This window comes from Diceros bicornis, chromosome 16 (assembly GCF_020826845.1).
Source record: "Diceros bicornis minor isolate mBicDic1 chromosome 16, mDicBic1.mat.cur, whole genome shotgun sequence".
Classification (NCBI taxonomy): domain Eukaryota; kingdom Metazoa; phylum Chordata; class Mammalia; order Perissodactyla; family Rhinocerotidae; genus Diceros; species Diceros bicornis.
Window position 1 is genome coordinate 59,273,866 of NC_080755.1, and position 20,090 is coordinate 59,293,955.

The 20,090-nt window shown below is 34.6% G+C and overlaps 1 protein-coding gene across 1 annotated transcript in view; it reads left to right on the plus strand.

Annotated features, from left to right (window-relative positions):
- DOK6 (docking protein 6) overlaps positions 1-20,090 on the plus strand; it is a 388,935-nt gene that overhangs the window by 115,595 nt on the left and 253,250 nt on the right. The window contains exon 2 of the mRNA XM_058557284.1: positions 3,272-3,379. Coding sequence (XP_058413267.1) covers positions 3,272-3,379 — 108 coding nt within the window. The remainder of the gene's footprint in view (positions 1-3,271; positions 3,380-20,090) is intronic.

Consider the following 20,090-nt stretch of genomic DNA (forward strand, 5'->3'; position numbering starts at 1 on the left):
TCTGATTAAAAAATTATATTCTTAGGCATTACAATATAATACCTTAAATCCTAATACAAACAAGTGTGATTAAAGACTGAGTGAAATGATTTATCCTTTGCAAAAATTACTTCATGTTATATTGTGGAGAGAGTAATTTTAGGAAGAGAGTAAATTTGATGCAATTTTTTTCCTTTTTTGTCAGCTGTGTATTGATAAATATAAATAGCTAAATTGATTAACAATATCCAAATCACTGTGAAATTAGCAGGTACTCATATTCGTATTCAACAGAATATTTAGATGTTCTGTCTATTGATATTATATGTAACATAATTCCCATAATTTTTGGAATTATTTGAAACCTTTTAAAATGTATTAGAAGAAGCAATGATTTACATATAAATATTCATAGTGGTTATGGATGTGCTGAACAAAGTCTGTCGCTAAGAGCATTTTATCTGTTTTGTATTGTACTACCCTTTGTTAGTTAGTAAGTCCTCTGTAAGGCGCTGCGGCATGAGTTTTGTATGCTTCATTTCTTTTCACTTCACAGTAATTCTACGATACAGACATTATTTTCTCCAACCTAAGATAAGGATTCAAGCTCAGAGGGTTAAATGACTTGCCCAAAGTTACATGGCTCTCACAAGGGGCTGAGCCGAAATTCCAATTGGAGTCTTGTCTAGTTCTACAGTCCTAGGGAACTAGAAACTGGGAAATCATTAATATATTTCTATTTATTTTTTAAAATTCTTATATAGTGCTCTAATTGTTCTGGATGCAGAATATTTAGATTTCAATTCTGTTAGAATTATGTGTCATTGGTAAAAAAAAGTCCCTACATGTGACTTTGTCATGTGCTTCAGACTGCACCTAGTCTGTAAGTAAAAGCGGCCTGAGAAATGAGCTGACTCTTGTTAAGAACCTTCTGTGCGCTAGAATGTGGGCTCATCTTGTTAACTCTTCTCTCTGTCCTATGAGGTACATTTCTTTATTAGAGGAAACATTAAATAATTTGTCCAAGTTTGCACAGCTAAAGTGGCATAGCCATGATACAAACCCAAGTCTGTCTGATTCCAAAGTGTAGGAGGAGGTCATTGAGAGCACGTGAACACTGGTTGACCCTTGAGCTGGACCCCATCAATCGGAGGCTCCTCAACCCCTCCCCTGTCCTTGAAATGTACATCCTGCCCACTGTTCTCGCACGTGGAGCCATTTTAAAGCACACAGCTTTAAGAGAGTAATGTGTTGTTGCGACCATCTGGACGGTATACATGACAGAACCCAGTTAAGGCCTCCATGTAAACTTTTAAGATGCTGGTGGGCGGCTGCAGAGACTTACTCGTCTTGTGACTCCCCAAACCTCTATGTAGGTTCCCTCCTTTATTAAACCTGCCACCTACCACTCTGGAGTGGTCCGCCTCTTTCTTTGGTTTCTCCTTGCCCCACCCCAAGTACAGGGCCCAGTTTCAGATTTCACCCAGGGAAGTCCCAAGGTTGAAAACTAACACAAAGCTTAATTAATTTTCCACTATACCAAACAATAACTTCCTGTATGTTTGCATTTTCTAAATTTATTACCACTTAAAATATAAATACTTTTTTTAAGTTTAAAAAGCCAAATTCTAAAACACTAAATAAACTCATATAGAATTGAGTTAAAGCTAAACAAACCATCTGGTGATATCGTATTATAAAATCAATATTTACACTGTGTTTTTTTACTATTCTTTTACTTTGGACGTGGAGATCAATAAGGGGCCAACAAATAAATTAACTAGAACACAATGTGCTAAACACAAGTGTGTAGGAAGAACACCAGGAGCACTGAAGGAGTGCCTTCACTCCTTATTTCCAGGGTGTGGTTAGCAATCCTGTGACAGAGGAGGTGCATCAGTGCAGGTAGAGAAGGAGAGGCGCATAGATGTGTGTGGGAAGTTCAGAGTTGTCCTTCATTTGCTTTTTGAAGCCACTGGGAAGGAGCTAAGAAAGGTAGCTGGAGTAAAGTGAAAATGTGTGTTTGCATTGTTATTCTATTTATTCTGCTTTTGTAATGAGAGATCTTTATGTGATTGTTCTAAGAGTGCATTTTAACATGGAAGCACTGTCTTCTAGTGATTAATAAACAATGCACACTGCAAAGGAATTGTATTATCTGGCCTATATTAGTAACAAAACACATAAATAAATAAATAAATAAATAAATAAATAAATAAGAGTTGCAGTTTAAATAAATAAATAAGAGAAATACAGTTTAAGTAAATATAGGAGAAATACAGTGATCTAAGTTTCTAAAGTTTCCTTCTATGAATTTGTTTATGGTTATAAAGAATGTACACACCAGCAAAAATATGCTAAATGTTGAAATTTAAAAGTTGTGGCCAATTTGCATTTCTACACCTCTTCAATTACTGAAAAGGAAACTCATTTTGTTGCTTTGCCTTAAACATACCTGTGGAAGGAGTGTGATAAGGTGGGCATCAGGTGACAGACAATCTAAAGGTCCGATATTAATTCGTCCTGTAAAACAAAGGCAGAGTCCTGAAAGGATGGTTTGTGTTTGTGTAATTGATAGTCCTGCTTTTTTGCAAAGCTGAAGCGCCCAGACAGATGTGTGCTCAAATCCTGACGTTATCACTGTCTTCATCCTAAGATGGAGATAAACTACCTTGTACAGTAGATATAAGGATTAAGTGTGTTTATAAATATTAAAATGCATTACACATAATAAGCATTTAATAAATACTAGTTACAATAAAACTATAAAGAGGTGAGACAGATGTGTCCATTATAAAAACATGCATCTTTTTGTTCTCTAAATTAATATATGGGCAATTGTTTTTTTAAAAAAATTAACCCTACAAGTTCATTGTTAAATGCGATGTTTTTTCAAAGAGAGAAAATTGAGCATTATGAAAGTGCTTAATCTTAGCAAATCGTCACTGCGTTATCATGGAAAACAGAGAATCATCTGTAGCTAGGATGGTGAGAATAAATATTTCCTATGGCATTGACACTCAGATAATTTAGTTAGATTAAAGACAATTAAAGCCAGCACCTTGAAAACTTCATAAAATATTTTCACGAAAAATTCATTTTTATATTAAATATCATGTTTTTAATATTTGCTGTAATTTTAGTGAATAACTTGCTTATAACAAAAAAATTGTTCTCTGTAAGTGAATTTTTAAAAATTTATTCCCAGTGGATTCATTGAATAGGTAAATTCCTGATGCTACAAAACTCATGTAAAAAAGATAGATAATAGGATTCCTTTATTTGCTTTCAGATTTTCCGACGATGCTGGTTGGTTTTCAAGAAGGCTTCTAGTAAAGGACCGAGAAGGCTAGAAAAATTTCCAGATGAAAAGGCAGCATATTTCAGAAACTTTCATAAGGTAAGTCACAGTCCTTGGACTCAATGGGGAATAACTGGACCCTTGGCAACAATTGGTGGAGACATTTCTTTTGATAAATGAAATCTGCAGAGGCAAAAATGCATGGCTAGGATAAAATGTCCCTGTTCTGATAAAATGCAAAAGTTATTTTTCTCCTTTATTTTAATCATCTGCTGTAAATGCCAGTGGTACCTCTGCAAAATGAAAGACTCATTTTTATTGCTACTTTGCAATATAAGATGACTCATAACTCAACTAGATCATTTTCCAAGGTGCTGAGTGGGTATGTGCCCTCTCTTCAGGTTAATTGTGCATTTGTTACTTTGATTTAAACTGTGGGCCATACTTAGGAGGTAAAACTTTTGAGGCTGGCGTTAGCAGTGTTAATGACACTGTTATTGTACATGGCATTTGCTGTTTATAGCCTTAACAAGAAAGTGATCATCAAATATGTTGATGTATAGAGATGTTGCATACATTCTACGAATGAAATATCAATTTCCTAAGAATTAAAATTCTGTAAAAAGTAATCCTAGAATGACGCTAAATGCGCTGCCTAAAGTTATCTTTGATGAAAACATCAAAACAAAGTTAAGTATTTTATACTAATGTGGAGGATTCCTGATCAGAACTAAGAATTGTGAAACAGTGTTGCTCGTTGGTAGAATGCATCAATAGCCTCAGCAAAGTTTCTAATTCTTTACTGGTGGTAATATAGGGTAAGTTACCCTGAGAAATGCAGTGAATTTCTAGACTGTATTTTATGTGATACATAGTTCTAATTTCTCCTTTTATTAAAAATTGAAGGCTTGCCAGGGGTTGGGGGGGTGATAAATACGTGGAGCACAGAGAATTTTTAGGACAGTGAAACTATTCCTTATGATATTGTTGATAATTGATACTATATTGAATGTATAGTTAAAAACCTTCCCACCAAAAAAACTTCGGGTCTGTATCCCTTCACTTGTGACTACTACAACATGTTTAAGGGGAAAAAAGAATCTAAATAAATACCTAAAGAAAATTAAAAAGGCGGAAACCCTTTCCAATTCACTTTATCAGACTGTCTTATCTGAAAATCAAAACTAGACAAAGACATTAGGAGAAAGTGACTGATCAATATCCCTACAAAGCAAAATTTCTTAACAAAATATTACCAAATCTAATTAAAAAATACATTCAAATGATAGCACGATCAAGTGAGATTTACGATAGAAATGCAAGGTTGTTTTAACCTTTGAAAATCAATCAATGTACTGATGTAGAATAAAAGAGAAAATATATCATAGGATCACTTAAATTCATGCAGAAAAGGCATTTGACAAAATTCAGCATCCATTTATGATTGAAAACTCTCAGAAAATTAAGAATAGAGTGAGCTTCCTTAATCAAAAAAAGAGCAGCTAACAAAAACTACGAAAAAGAAAAAGGAAAACTGTTTTTATTCTCAATGACATAATTGTTTGTTGAAAATACTTGCTCATCTTCAAAACAAGTACCAAAATTAATGAATAAATTTAGTGAATGATATGTTGATAATCAATTGTATTTTTAATAATAGCAGTTAATACTTGGTAAATTAATTTTTTAAAAAAGAACTCAATTTACAGTAGTGCCAACAAATAATTATGAATAAATTTATCAAAGCATATGTAAGACCTCTACACTGAAAATTATGGAACATAATTGAGAAAATTAAAAGAAGAGGACACAAATAAATGGTGAGATATAAAATATTCTTAGATTGGTTGACTCAATATTATTAGGATGTTAACCCTCCCTATATTAATATATATTCAACATAATTTTAATCAAAATTCCAGGAGTCTTTTTTTATAGATATTGAGAGTCTCTTTCTATATGGATATCTGTATAACCTATATTAGCTAATGCAATTTTAATAAAGAAGAACAAAGTTGGAAGTGTTACACTAAAATGTATCAAGACTTACTTACTATAAACTTACAGAAATCATGATAATGTGATTTTAGCAAGAGGGTATCCATATAGATCACTGAAAAGGAATAGAGAGGTTAGAAATGAACTCACACATATATGGTCACTTGCATTTTGACAAATGTATGAAGACAAGTCAATAGGAAAAGAAATCCTTTCCAATAAATGGTGCTAGAGCAACTGGATGTCTCTACGTAAATAAATGAACATTGATCGTACCTTACACCATACATATAGTAAACTCAAAACAGATCATCATTCTAAATTTAAAGCCAAAAGTATAAAACTCTTGGTAGTAAATATAGTAGAAAATCTTTGTCACCTTGTGGTAAGCAAACATTTCTCAGGACACAAAAAGTATGAATCATAAGAAAAAAATTGGTAAATTGAGTTATATTGAAATTTAAAACTTTTTCTTTTCAAATTAACAAAATAAAAAGACAAGTAAGTCTAGAAAAAATGATGCAAACATATATCTGACAAAGAACATGTATTCAGAACACTTAAAGAATTCTTATAACTCAATAATAAGAGATAACTCAATATTTAAAAATGGTCAAAAGATATGAACAGACATTTTCCAAAATAAGATATAAAAACAGCAAATAAAAACATGAAAAGATACTCAACATCATTAGTTATCTGTGACATTTAAATTCAAACCAAAATCAGTTATCACTACTCACCCATTAGAATGGCTGAAATTGTAAAGACAGATTAACTAGAGTTGGTGAAAATGTGGAGCAAATAGAACTCATAGATTGCTGATGGAAAAGTAAAATTGTACAAGCACTTTGTAAAACTCTTGGGCAGTTTCTTTTTTTTTATTATTGAGGTAACATTGGCGTATAACATTCTATAAAATTCAGGTGTACATCATTGTATTTTGACGTCTGTGTAGACTACATCTTCTTCACCCCCAAAAGTCTAGTTTCTATCCATGACTGTATGAATGTCCCCTTTACCCCTTTCACTCTCCTCGCCCCCTTCCCCTCTGGTAACCACAAATCTGTTCTCTGTATCTATGTGTTTGTTCATTTGTTTTTTCTGTCTTCCACCAATGAGTGAAATCATACAGTATTTGTCTTTCTGCATCTGACTTATTTCACTTATTTAGCACAATACCCTCAAGGTCTATCCATGTTGTCAAAAATGGCAAGATTTCATCTTTTTTTATGGCTAGGTAGTTTTCCAGTGTACATATATATACTACATCTTCTTTATCCACTCATTCGTCGATGGGCACTTAGCTTGTTTCCATGTCTTGGCTACTGTAAATAATGCTACAGTGAACATAGGGGTGCATATATCTTTTTAAATTAGTGTTTAAATATTCTTTGGATAAATACCCGGAAGCAGAATAGCTGGATCATATGGGACTTCTATTTATAATTTTTCGAGGAATCTCCATACTGTTTTCCATAGTGGTTGTACCAGTTTGCATTCCTCCAGCAGTATGTAGGGTTCCCTTTTCTCCACATCTTCTCCATGACTTGTTATTTCTTGTCTTTTTAGTAATAGCCATTCTGGAGGGCTTGAGGTGATATCTCATTGTGGTTTTGATTTGCATTTCCCTAGTAATTAGTGATATTGAACATGTTTTCATGTGCCTGTTGGTTATCTATGTATCTTTGAAAAAAATGTTAAGATCCTCTGCCCATTTTTTAATCTGGTTGTTTGGTTTATTGTCGTTAAGTTATATGAGTTTTTTTTTTTTTTTTGGATGTTAACTCATTGGATGTATGATTTGCAAATATCTTATCTCAATTGTTAAGTTGTCTTTTTGTTTTGTTGATGGTTTTCTTTGCTGTGCAGAAGCTTTTTAGTTTGATACAGTCCCATTTGCTTATTTTTGCTTTTGTTGCTTTTACTTTTGGTGTCAGATTCAAAAAATTATTGCCAAGACTGATATCAATGAGTATACTGCCTATGTTTTCTTCTATAAATTTTATAGTTTCAGGTCTTACGATCAAGTCTTTAATCCATTTTGAGTTAATTTTTGTGTATGGTATAAGATAGTCTACTTTCATTCTTTTGCGTGTGGCTGTCCAGTTTTCCCAACACCAATAATTGAAAGGACTTTTCTTTCTCCATTTTATGTTCTTGGCTCTTTTGTTGAACATTAGCTGTCCATGGATGTGTGGGTTTATTTCTGGGCTTTCGATTCTATTCCATTGATCTGTGTGTCTGTTTTTGTGCCAGTACCATGCTGTTTTGATTATTATACCTTTGTAGTATATTTGGAAATCAAGGAGGGTGATATCTCCAGCTTCATTATTTTTTCTCAGGATTGCTTTGGCTATTCAGGGTCTTTTGACTGAATAAGTTTTAGGATTCTTTGTTAAATGAATACAGTAAAGTTACAGGGTACAAAATCAATGTAACAAAAATCAGTTGCATTTCTATACACTAACAATGAGCTAGTAGAAAGAGAAATCAAGAAGACAATCTCATTTACACTCACAACAAAAAGGATAAAATGCCTAGAAATAAATTTACCAAGAAGGTGAGAGACCTGTACACTGAAAACTATAAGACATTGTTGAAAGAAATCAAAGAAGACATACAGAAATGAAAAGATGTTCCATGCTCATGGATTGGGAGAATTTACATAGTTAAAATGTCCATATTACCTAAAGCAATCTATAGATTCAATGCAACCCATCAAATTCGCAATGACATTTTTCATGGAAATGAGCAATTCCTTTAAAAAGTTAAGCATACATCTATCCAACTATTCCACTTCTAGGAATTTACCTCCCAAAAATGAATAGCCATGTCCAAATAAAGACATGTACAAAAATATGCATAACAGCTTTATTCAAAATAGCTAAAAAGTGGAAACAACCCAAATAGGAGAATAAATACACCAATTGTGGTTTATCCATCAATGTAATACACTAAACAATAGAAAGGAAAGACTCACTGATACGCATAATAACAGATGAGTCTCAGAATCATTATGCTGATTGAAAGACTTCAAACCCCAAATAATATATATTATATGATTTCGTACTTATTTGTAGTAACAGAAATCACAGCATTAGTTACCTAGTTGGAGGGAGGAATGGATGGAGAGATGAACTGCAAATGGACATAAGGCATTTTCTGGGAGTGATGGAAGCATTCTTTATCTTTATTGTGGTAGTAGTTTAAAAAGTGCATACTACTGTCGAAACTCGTTCACTGTTTACTTTAAATGGATCCAGTTTATGGTGTATAAATTATTCCTCAACAAAGTTAACAAGGAAAAAGATCATCCTGGAAAACAGACTGTTGTTGAGAAAGATCAAGAATCTTAACCACTTGTGTGTGTGTGTGGGTGTGGGTGTTGAAAACATTTAAGATCTACTCTCTTATCAACCTGCAAGTATATCATACTGTATTAACTGTAGTCACCATGATGTACATTAGATCCCCAGAACTTATTCATCTTACCCTTTGACCAATGATGATGGAGATGTTAACTAACCTTATTGTGATAATCATTTCACAATATATATGTGTATCAAAACTTCACATTGTATAGCTTAAACTTACACAATGTTGTATGTCAATTATACCTCAATAATAAAGCTGGAATAAAAAACAATCTTAACCACATTGCACAGTGGATAAGATTGTAGGCTCTGGAATTTAGCTTCCATATTTAACAGCTGTGTGAACTTGAATAAGCTATTTAACCTCTATGCACCTAATTTTTCTCTCTGACATTAAGATTATAACAGTGTCTACTGAAGAGAGTTATTGTGAGGAATAAATGGCACTATAGACATATGAGATTAAATGTAACTAGATGTTATTAACAAATGAAATTTTATAGCTAAGCATATAATTACTTACTTGGCATACGGTAAATTGTAGCAAATATTAGCCATTACTAGTCTAGGTTAGATGTGACGGTGACTTGATTGAAGGTGTTAGTATTGAAGTTGGAGGTCAAAGGATAAATTTTGGATATGGTTTGTGAAAATTATTAAGACGTACTTATGGATTAGATATTGGTTATCAGTGAAAGGCAGGATCATGAGCAATTCATGAGTTTGAGCTTGAGCAACAGAGATGAGGGTGATGCAGTTTATGAAGGTGGGGAAGACTAGAAGAGCAGGCTTTGAGTAAAAATCACAAGCTTTCACTTTGTATATGTTAAATTTGAAATGTCTATTAGGCATTCCAGCTAAAATGTCAAGTAGCCAGTTAGACACATGTGGGCTAGGGGATGATGTCATTGATAAAGTTATTCATTTGGCTGCCATTGGCGTGTTGATAGTATTTTACTCTGTAGCACAGATAAAATGTCCTTGGGAGAGAGTGAAGAAAAAGGAGATTAATTAACACTCCAGCACTTAGAGAATTAGCAGAAGTGGAGCCAGAGTAGAAATCTGAGAAAAGCAGGTAGTAAGATGAGAAGAATAACATGAGTAAATCACTGGGTTGGGGGAGGCGGGGGACAGCAGTGCCAGCCCGGTGGCTCAGCGGTTATGTTCCTGTGCTCCGCTTTGGCCACCCGGTGTTTGCAGGTTCAGATCCCAAGCGCGGACCGATGCACCGCTTGTGAAGCCATGCTGTGGACGCGTCCTATATAAAGTAGAGGAAGATGGGCACAGATGTTAGCCCAGGGCCAATCTTCCTCAGCAAAAAGAGGAGGATTGGCAATGGATGTTAGCTCAGAGCTAGTCTTCCTCACAGAAAAAAAAGAGTAAATCTTTGAGAACCAAGAGAAAACTGGGCTAAAAGAATTGAACAATGGTCATCTATATCTAGTTTGAGAGACTGAGAAAGATGACGGGAAAGGAACCATTGGTTTTACAACATGGAGGTCTTTGGTGGCTTTGCCAAGAGGTATTTCAGTGAAATATGGGGACTAACTTCACTTGGAGTGGCTTATACGAGAATGAGAGGTGAGAAAGAGACAGCTACTCGGGCAATTTTTTTCGAGAAGTTTTGCTGCAAAATTGAGCCAAGATATGTCGCAGATATTTTTTTTAAATATGACATATATTGTAATGCCTGTATGCCAATGGGAATGATCGAAAATGTGATGATTAGAATGTTCCTGTGCATAATAACAGGGTTTGGTCTTTCACAGAATCAGGGATCATTCATTTTAACCAACAAGAAAGAATAGAATATGAGTGCAGATATAAGTGGCTTAGATAAAAATTAATATTAGAAAACTATGACTAACAGTTCAGAAACATACACACTTGATGTGTGTGAGCTTTCTCTCCACTCCGTGAAAATTAAGCAGCCCAAGGTCATGAGGGGCACATTGAGACTAGGAACAGTTAATCTTTTACTAAATAACCACACCAGTGTCATTGACTAGAACTTGAAGCTCGCTAAAGCACTTTAACAACTAGATTCAGTATATGTGACAGCTGAAATTTACCTTTCTCATGGCGATGTTATGAAGATTAATGTTTTTACTATTACAACTTATGCTTCATCGCATTTGGGAGGCTAATTCAGTTTCCCTAGTGATTTAAATGTTCTTTCAGGAATTTTCTCTTATTTTCTTCTTCCCTGATTGTGAACTAAAGTGGTGAAGTTATACCAATCTTGATATGGAAGAATAATTTCGTCACGATTCATCAGCAATAAGAAATCTTGAGGGTTGTTTTCAAGAAAGTATGTAAATGGTCTCTTCTCTTATTTTGATTCTGTTTTAGAAAGTTTTGCCTCATGCTTCTAACTGGCTGTCTTATTATAAGCTTTGGGTAAAAATCACAAGCTTTCACTTTGTATATATTAAATTTGAAATGTCTATTAGGCATTCAAACCAAAATGCTGTGTCAATCTCACTCCTTTTCTTCTCCCTGTAGTTTTAACCAGCACCGTGATACTGATTTTGCTTCTTTTTTTTTCTTAGCATGTACATCTAGTGTTATTCAAATTCTCTTTTATCGTGTCTTCTATTATTCTATAACGCCACTCTTTATCACTCAGATATGATCTGTTCTTCCTTGTCATCAAAATTCTATTACCATTAAGCAACTCTAACATTGCTCAAATGAAAGTGGAAACTTTCAACATAAATATTTGCTTTCATTGGATGAGATAAGTAAATACAGGTGCCTCCTGCCTCTAAGAGTAGTTGCCATTATGCTACAAAGGAAAAGAGACCTGCCTTGCTTATTGGGAAACTACTATTAAACCCAATTCAATATAATAAATAAAATACTATTATTAATGTAAGATATATTTTTGTAAGACTACTGTATATAGTGACAAGATAGACACTGAGGCTCAGAAGATGAAGATACTCTTCTTATTTGTACAATATTGACAATAATTGCCCGACTCCTCTGGGACTGTTATGAGGAGTAAATAAGACCCTACATATGAACTTTTAAAAAGAGTGTTGGAGCAGTCAATACATGCCGAGTTATTATCATTATTGTCTTAAAATTTTGCAGTCCAGAGAAGTAAGGTTTATAACTAGCTACCTATAATGAAGTATGATGAAGTGCAAAGTGCAGTTATAAAAGTATAAGGGAACAGTTCATTCTGCCTCTGGAAATTAGGACTTTCCAAAGAAGGTGAGAGTCAAGGGGCTTCTTAAGACTACTTTGTTTTAACAAATAAAATAATGGAGAGGAATACATTATATGAGAAAGAAAAAGCGCTATTACAAGTACTGCAAAGTTACATTGCATGGGGAATTGAAGAAAATTTGAGTGATATAGTGTTGGCAAACTCTGAAAAGAGGGCTAAAGTGGGGAAAGCTGAGCCCAAAAGCAGTGGAGGGGGCATATGAAGAATCACAAAGCCTTTACTCATTAGTTTAGTCTTATCCTTTAAGCAGTAGAGAAGTAGTGAAGGGTTTTAAATGGTTTTTCATATCTTCAAATATGTATTTAGAAAAAAATAATTTGTGTGAAATCACATCAAACAAATAGGGTAATAGATTATATTCAGAGAAATGAGTTTATTGACTATTATAATATTCCCACTTCCCCAAAATAGATGATGTCCTGAATGGAGAAAGGTAAAGTGAATAGAAAGGAGGTACATTTTGGTGATATTTTCCAGGTACAGTCAAGTAGAATTAAAATGACTTAGTGACTGATTGGATATAGGGGAAATGGAACAGAGAGGAGTAAGAGTTGATACCTTTGGAAGACTGAGTGACAGATGAATGGTTGTGCTAGATGGAGACAGGGACCGTGTGAGCAGGAACAGTTTTCAGTGGTGAAGAAAAGAAATCATTCTTGGCATGTTAGATTTAAGGTGTTTATGGTATATTCAGGTAGATATTTACATTAAACGATTAGAAATACAGCCAGATTGTAGTAAAAATTGCCCAGGAAATCTACTGAACAGGATTAACGTTAAGGTAGGGGTATAGTGATACCTCTCTGTGACAGCCCAATCAGTGCAAAATGAAACTCTCTTCTCTAAAAGACATGGACTTTGGTACCAGCCTTATGGAGACAACCAGAGTATTTCAATTCTAAGTTTATGGAGCATTACAAATCAAAAAAGTTGACACTTGATTGAACAAAACAGCTAATTCAAAAAATGATAGAAAATTATGAAAAGGAAATGAGGAAATGCTAATAGAATAAATGTTAAAATACTAAACAGTAAAATTTATAGTAATTATCAAGACTCTTTAAATATACTCCTAACTGAAAAATTTAATAATTCTAAAGAGAAAATTGTTTATTTTACCAAAAAGAAAATTATTAAAAATATTGACATTTGCAAAGGGGAAGAAGAGAGAAGACAGTACATTGGAGGCTGTGTGTCCTGCTCTTCCCTGGGGATACGCCTCCTTATGAGAGGGTAGGTGGGTGTGGGTGGTACAGAGAAGGCCACCCCAGGGGTCAGATGGTGTTAATTTGTCCAAGTCCTGGACAACCAGCCATCAAAGCAAAAAAAGCAATCCCAAATCTTCATAATATTTTTATCCTGAAGTATACCCTTGTTCCTGCAGAGTCAAAGACTGAACCATCACTTCTTATGGCTTTTTCCATTCATAGAATTATCAATCTTTTTTTTCAGATGTGAACATTGGCAAAGCTGTAAATTTCTCATAGTTCCCTCTGATGGTCAGGTCAATAAAGATCTCTTTATGAAAAAGGCTGGCATATTTAAAATCTTTGTTTTCCCTTGGGCAATTAATGGTCAGTCCAAATATTGGATCTCAAGAATTGGAAAAAAAATTCTTCATTTTCAAGATGGCTTAAAGAAATAGATTAGTATGGGTTTCCCAAATTGTTCTATTTGTTAATATTTAAATACTTTAAACTTATGATTAGTCAGTTATTTTGATATGCCTTAAAATCTGCTATAGTGCTCAATAGCAATAAATTGAAGTAATCAATCAAATGAATGAAATGTTTCTAATCTACGTGAGGGACATCTGAAAAATAAGCTAAGGACACAATTGTTTCTTTACCAAAGTTAAAGTTGGCATGCCCTATCTGGAACATACATATTATAAAGCGTATGAGTATTAATGTTCTCATTTAGACATTTGATATATTTACAGTGAGAGAGATCTTGCAGCATAAATCAATTTTTATATGAAACTGCTATAAAATTGTATATACTTTTTTTTACCTCTTTGTAGAAAGAAATTTGAAATTCAAATCACTAGCTGCTGAAGAAGTTATTAAAAATGCATTAGTGTTGAAAATGTAGCTGTATGTAATTGTCATAACAGGTATTCAAAACAAATTTATCCTCAATGAAAACGGAACTAAAGCAATTTACATAGAATCAGCTAATAAATTTTCCTTAATTTTCTAAGCAGATGCAAAAGAAACAGTTTATAGAAATTTCAATAAAGTAAATGTGAGTGTTGTCTGTAGGGAGGAAAATATAAATAAAATCACTTAGAGGATGAATAAAGATAGAACTATGTGAACTTCCAATGATAAAAACTACGTGATGCCAGAAAAGTGATGCCTGTATTGCGACCAATCTTATTTCTAAATCCCCTATAACCTGACATTAAGAACATCACTTTATTCTGTCTGCTTTACTCCTATTTTGAGTTGTCAGTATTTATCTTTATGTAAAGCAGACATCTGAGCAAGTTGGGGAGAAGAAGAAGACGTCGTGATGAATAATAGCCACCTATAAATATAGCCTGTCCTTAAAGCTGGAAGCGAATCATTGGTCAGAGTGGAAATGCACGTGTGTGCAATATGTTATGTTGAACATTTTCATCTTGATTCCGATGGCTGTGAGCTTGGATGAGCACACACTTGGTGTGATGAGAAGGGATTCAAAGGCTTGGTGTCTCTTAAAATACCTGCCGGAAGTTCCCAGAGCAATAATTCAGGTTAAGACATCTTATCCATTTGTTTATTCATTCATTCATTCATTCATTCATTCATCCATCCATCCATCTGTAATCTCTTAGTTTAAAGAGGTCTTGATTTCTTGAACATATGATCTTGTTAACAGACACATTGTTTCCTGGGATAGTCACACGTTAATTCATGATCATTTATTGATTGTTTTACTCATATTAATTGATCACGTGCTACTCACTCAGGGAAGACTCACAGAAGTGGAATATGAAAAGTTGGTTTTTACATAGGATGAAAAGAAGGTGTGAGAACGCCCAAGGCATGATGCACCGTCTCTGACAGACATGGAAGTGTTGTGAATGGCCAACTTTAAAGCCAGAGATTAGCAGGAGAGACCAAGGTTAAGACCTTTGGATTGGAGGGATTGGCAAAATTGTGATCTTAAAATAATAGGGAACTCCCAGGGCTAAACTTGATCTTCGTAATATTTGAATCAAGGTCAATTAAAATTTTACATCATCTAAGATATCTACAATAAGAATCGTTCTGTGTGGCTTAAGGATGCCACGGAAAATAGATCACTCAGCAATCAGGATTATTGTTTATAATCTATTGCTCTACAATAGATATCTGTTCACTGAGAAATATGGAATCGGATTCAGAAAATATCTGTATGATTAATCTGAGCTTGACTTAGAGTATACAGCAATATGATTTATGTTAACAAAATTACTGTCTTTATTCCACTTTTTAAAACTATCCATTTGCGTGTGTGTTAGGCACTCATCCATAATGGTACTACATTACAAAAAACATAGTATGATTTAAACAATATCATTCTCTCACTTTCCTATCTGTAAAATGCAAATAATATCATAGCTCACAGTGAGATGATAATTTCATGTAAAAGACCATGTAAAATGTAAAACAACTATGATGGCACAAGTCATTTCTGCCTCAGATTTTGCATCTTTGAAACCAGAGAAATAATTCATACCACCTTTAGAAAAATTTTGAGACCAACTTGCATGACAAAGTAACTTGTGTAATTTCAAAGAAGTCATTTTATGTGGTAAGTCAGAAATGTGAGAAAGAATATTCAATAGCATAATTCTGTTATGATGTTATTTCCATCATTTCTGAATCATTTTTACATTTATTTTCCAATGCCCTTAATTATTATCTCAGAATATCAACAGTGCGTTTTTGGTTTTTAAAAATCTCTTTTTCACCCATTAACAAAAGTCTGTTTAATTGTGCAATATCTGACAGTTACAATAGGAGAAATGCTTATTGTATAACGTTTACTAAAGATAAATTGTTTCTCTGCCATTAACAGAAAGTTATATATGTACCTCAAGTAGTGAATGTATATTCATTTACAACTAACAATTTGAAAAATATTTCAGTGAGAATTCATTCTTGATTTAATACTTTGTACCTCCCTATAAATATCTACCTAGCAACCTTTATTTTATAAATAACAATGCTGTTTTCTATTTATTTCAAATTTATATAATATTTTAAAAAATTTAAAGCCCTTATACATCCAATACTTCTATGGAAAACAAAAGTAAAATTTTAATTGACCATTAACAATCCTAGGTTACGAACCAATAGCAGCCACTAAACTGATTTTATTGATTAGAGGACAGGTCCTAATTTAGGAAACCATGGGTTTTGGGACTCAGTGAAATTACTTGTTTTGATGATAACAGTTACATTTCTTCTACTTGGAATTATTGTCACACATCATTTGACCTCCTGAAGAAATGGTTGAATTCCTGCTATACAATATTCGGGGAAATAAGGTGTTTTTTTTGTTTGTTTTTGTTTTTTTTTTGAGACAGAGAAAAAGAAAGAGAGATTGTAAGTGTTTGCTTAAAAATACAATTTTCCCCCTAGTTCTTCTTTTCTATATCTTTTTTGGTGTGTGTGAGGAAGATTAGCCCTGAGCTAACATCTATCACCAATCCTCTTTTTGCTGAGGAAGACCGGCCCTGAGCTAACATCCGTGCCCCTCTTCCTCTACTTTACGTGAGACGCCGCCACAGCATGGCCTGACAAGCGGTGCATCGGTGCCAGATCGAGAGCCGAGCCTGCGAACCCCGGGCCGCTGAAGCGGGGCGCACGCACCTAACTACTGTGCCACCCACCTGTCCCCTCCTTTTCTATATCTTTGAATCAAGTTAATCATATTTAAATATCCAGTGTATAGTATTATAAAATCAAGTTTTAACTTGATTTGTAGTAGCCTGAATTCTCTATTTCTTTTTATCCTTTCGTGAAAGGTTTGTCTTGTTATAGGGGAAATTGGCCTCCTAAGCTTGGGGCGACCCTGATATTCCCCTAGTCTTAGCACTGGTACAGCTGACTCTCTCATAGGGGGACAAAAAGTCAACTTTCCTATCTTTTATTCCAGTTTCATCTGGCAAATAAACTGATGTCGTCAGACCCATCATTATCCTCAAAGCTGGGTCTTTTATGCAGTTCCATCACTAACAATAACTGGAGTAGAGTTTTCGTTTTCTATTCTGTAAAAAATTACCACAAATTCAGGGGTTCAAACAACCCCGTTGATGAGCTCACAGCTCTGTAGGTCAAAAGAACCTAGCGTGGTTGGGTTCTCTGCTGAGGGATTCATGAACCTGAAGTCAAGGTGTCTGTCAGACTGAGTTATCTGATGGCTCTAGAGAAAACTCTGCTTCCCAGCTCCTCTGTGGTTATCTGATTCCGCTCCTCACAGCTGTAGGACTGAGGTTCCTGTCTCCTTGCTGGCCGTCAAAAGGGGCTGCTCTCGGCAACTAGAGGCTACCCACAGTCCTTGACGTATTTGGTTCTTTCTCTCTCCGAGACAGCAACAGCGCATCAAAGCCTTCTCAAGCTTGGAATCTGATTTCTCTTCTCTGACCAGCTGGAGAAAATGCTCTGCTTTTAAAAACCTCCCGTGACTGGGTCGGGTGCACCTGGGGTATCTCTGCACTGGGATCTAACCCTAGTGGTGAACCATTTACACTTTTGTTTTATCTTTCATTTGGGAAGGGATGTTTTTAGGCTGGTAGAAGTGAGAGCCACCTTTCCCTCGTGGCCTGTAGAAGGTATATACTTTATGGCCATTGTATTTGAAGTGAAATATGATGCAACTTTGACAATTCAGGCATGGGAGTTAATTTAATTAATTGCTAACTCAATACCCATTTGTAACTCACTTCTTCCTTTCCCATCTCTACTACAGAGAGTGAAAAAGCTAGATGATCACTTTTTTACACTTTCTTCAGTAAGGACGGTACATTTCTGGCCAGTGAGATATAAATTTAAACCTGCTAGAAGGTTTTTCTGATATGGCTAGCAATGTCTCTTATTCTTTTTTGCTAAATTGAAAGCATGATGGCTGCAAATGCAGCAGCCATTTTGTGCCCATGAGGAGTGAGCAAGAATGAAATGCCAAGAGAAGGACAAATATTTGGGCCTAAGATGCTGCCCCTAATATCAGCAAACTGCTGAACCAACACCAATAACTGCCTACTTCAGAGTTCTTGTGTGAGAAAAATAAGGTTCTGTTTGTTTAAATCAGTGGGCAGCAAACTTTTATCTGTAAAGCTCCAGGTAGTAAAAATTCTAGGCTTTGCAGATTATAAGGTCTCTGTTGCAACTCTTCAACTCGGGACTTGTAGCATATTAAATAGCCATAGACAATATATAAACAAATGGCTTGGCTGTATTCTGATGAAACTTTATTTACAAAAACAGATAGTAGACCAAATTTGGCCCACAGGCCACAGTTTGACTACCCCAAATTTCAATCACTGATAATTGGATTTTCTATTACTTGAAGCTGTATATGCATAAATAAATATATATTTAACTAAATAAAAAAGTGTAAATACTCCTGACATTATGTCTAGATGCTATGAGTACATAGGTAAACATTAGCTAAACATGATTGGCAGTTAACTCATGGATCACACCTAGAGTTGCTCTCATACGCTTAGGGAAATAACTATAGTTTCTTTTAGCTTTTTTGTACTCTTTGGAATTGATATATATTAATGATCATACCAATGCTCTTTTCCATTCTGTGTCCTTTGTTAGAGGCAACATAATTGTGCCCATTAGTTATGTTAAGAGGTATCATATACCAAGCCATAGACAGCTGAGCTGAAGACTAATTCAGAGCATTGGTAAGTTGTAATGAGCATATAATTGTTAATAGTGGTTGACACATCATTCAGTTGACTTTTCTTTGGAAAGTGGATTTTCTTCCCTCCGTATCTCTCCATTCCTCCCTCCTTCCCTCCTTCCCTCTCACCTTCTCTCCTTTCCCCCTTTCCTCCTTCTTTCATTCCTCCCTTCCTCCCCTCCTTTCTTTCTTTCTTCCTTCTCTCTAGCCCCCCTCCCTCCCTCCCTCCCTTCTTCCCTTCCTTCCTTTCTCTTTCTTTTGCTGGTGTGGTAGAACTTAGCTGCAAAAGTTGATTTAATCATGTTACTCAATTAGTGAATGCCATCATCGTTGGTTTGTATAATATTGATTAATCTATTTCATTCTCATTCCTTAATCCCATTCATCTCTCCTCCTTTGTAGATAATCATTATAATGAGTTTTATGGGAAACTGTATGATTCTTTTAAATGTGTATTGTTGGTTTCTTGAATGTGTACTGCATTGTTCATTCACATAAGTACTATTGTGTTATAACTTATTGTGTTTCTTATTTATATTCATGATGCGCTATGGCTTTTAAGACCTATTTGCATTTCTTTGTGTCCGTTTTGCCAGTTGCTTCTAACTGCTATGTGATATCCCATCCATTATATTTTACTTTTCCATTTTCCTTGTGATAGAAACTAGATTGCTAGCAACTTCTCATTACCTCAAACAATAGTGTAATTAAGATTTTTGTACTGTGTCTTTATGATCCATTGTGAGAAATTTTCTGGGATATATAAAAAGAGTGAGATCATTGCGTTGAGGGTATGTGAAAACATTTTAAATATGTGCTACCAGATGACTTTCCAGAATGCAACTTCATTCTGCACATCCACTAGGTGCATGAGGGTTTTATATTCTCATGTTCTCATTGATGCTTTCCATTATTCATTAACTTTTCCAAATCTGATGGGTATAAAGTGATATTCAATTGTGTTTTAACATTTGTTTTTCTATACCCAGTGAATTTGAGAAATTCTTCCTATGCATGTTTTCTTTCAGGGTTTATTCTTCTAGGAATTGCCTGATTATATTGTTTGTCCATTTTCCTACCAGAGTTCCTGTATTTTTCTTGCTGTTCTGCAAGATTTCCTTGTCTATTCTAAGCACTAGTCTTGCTTTGGTTGTAGATGTTGTAAATAATTTCTCACCTCTATCATCTGTCTGTTAGCTTTCTAGAGTCCTGCATTAAACAGAAATCAGCAATTTTGAATGTATTCAAATTTGTCATGAGTTGGGCTTCAGTAGCTTTCTTTAGGAAATAACCCCCACCTCATGCA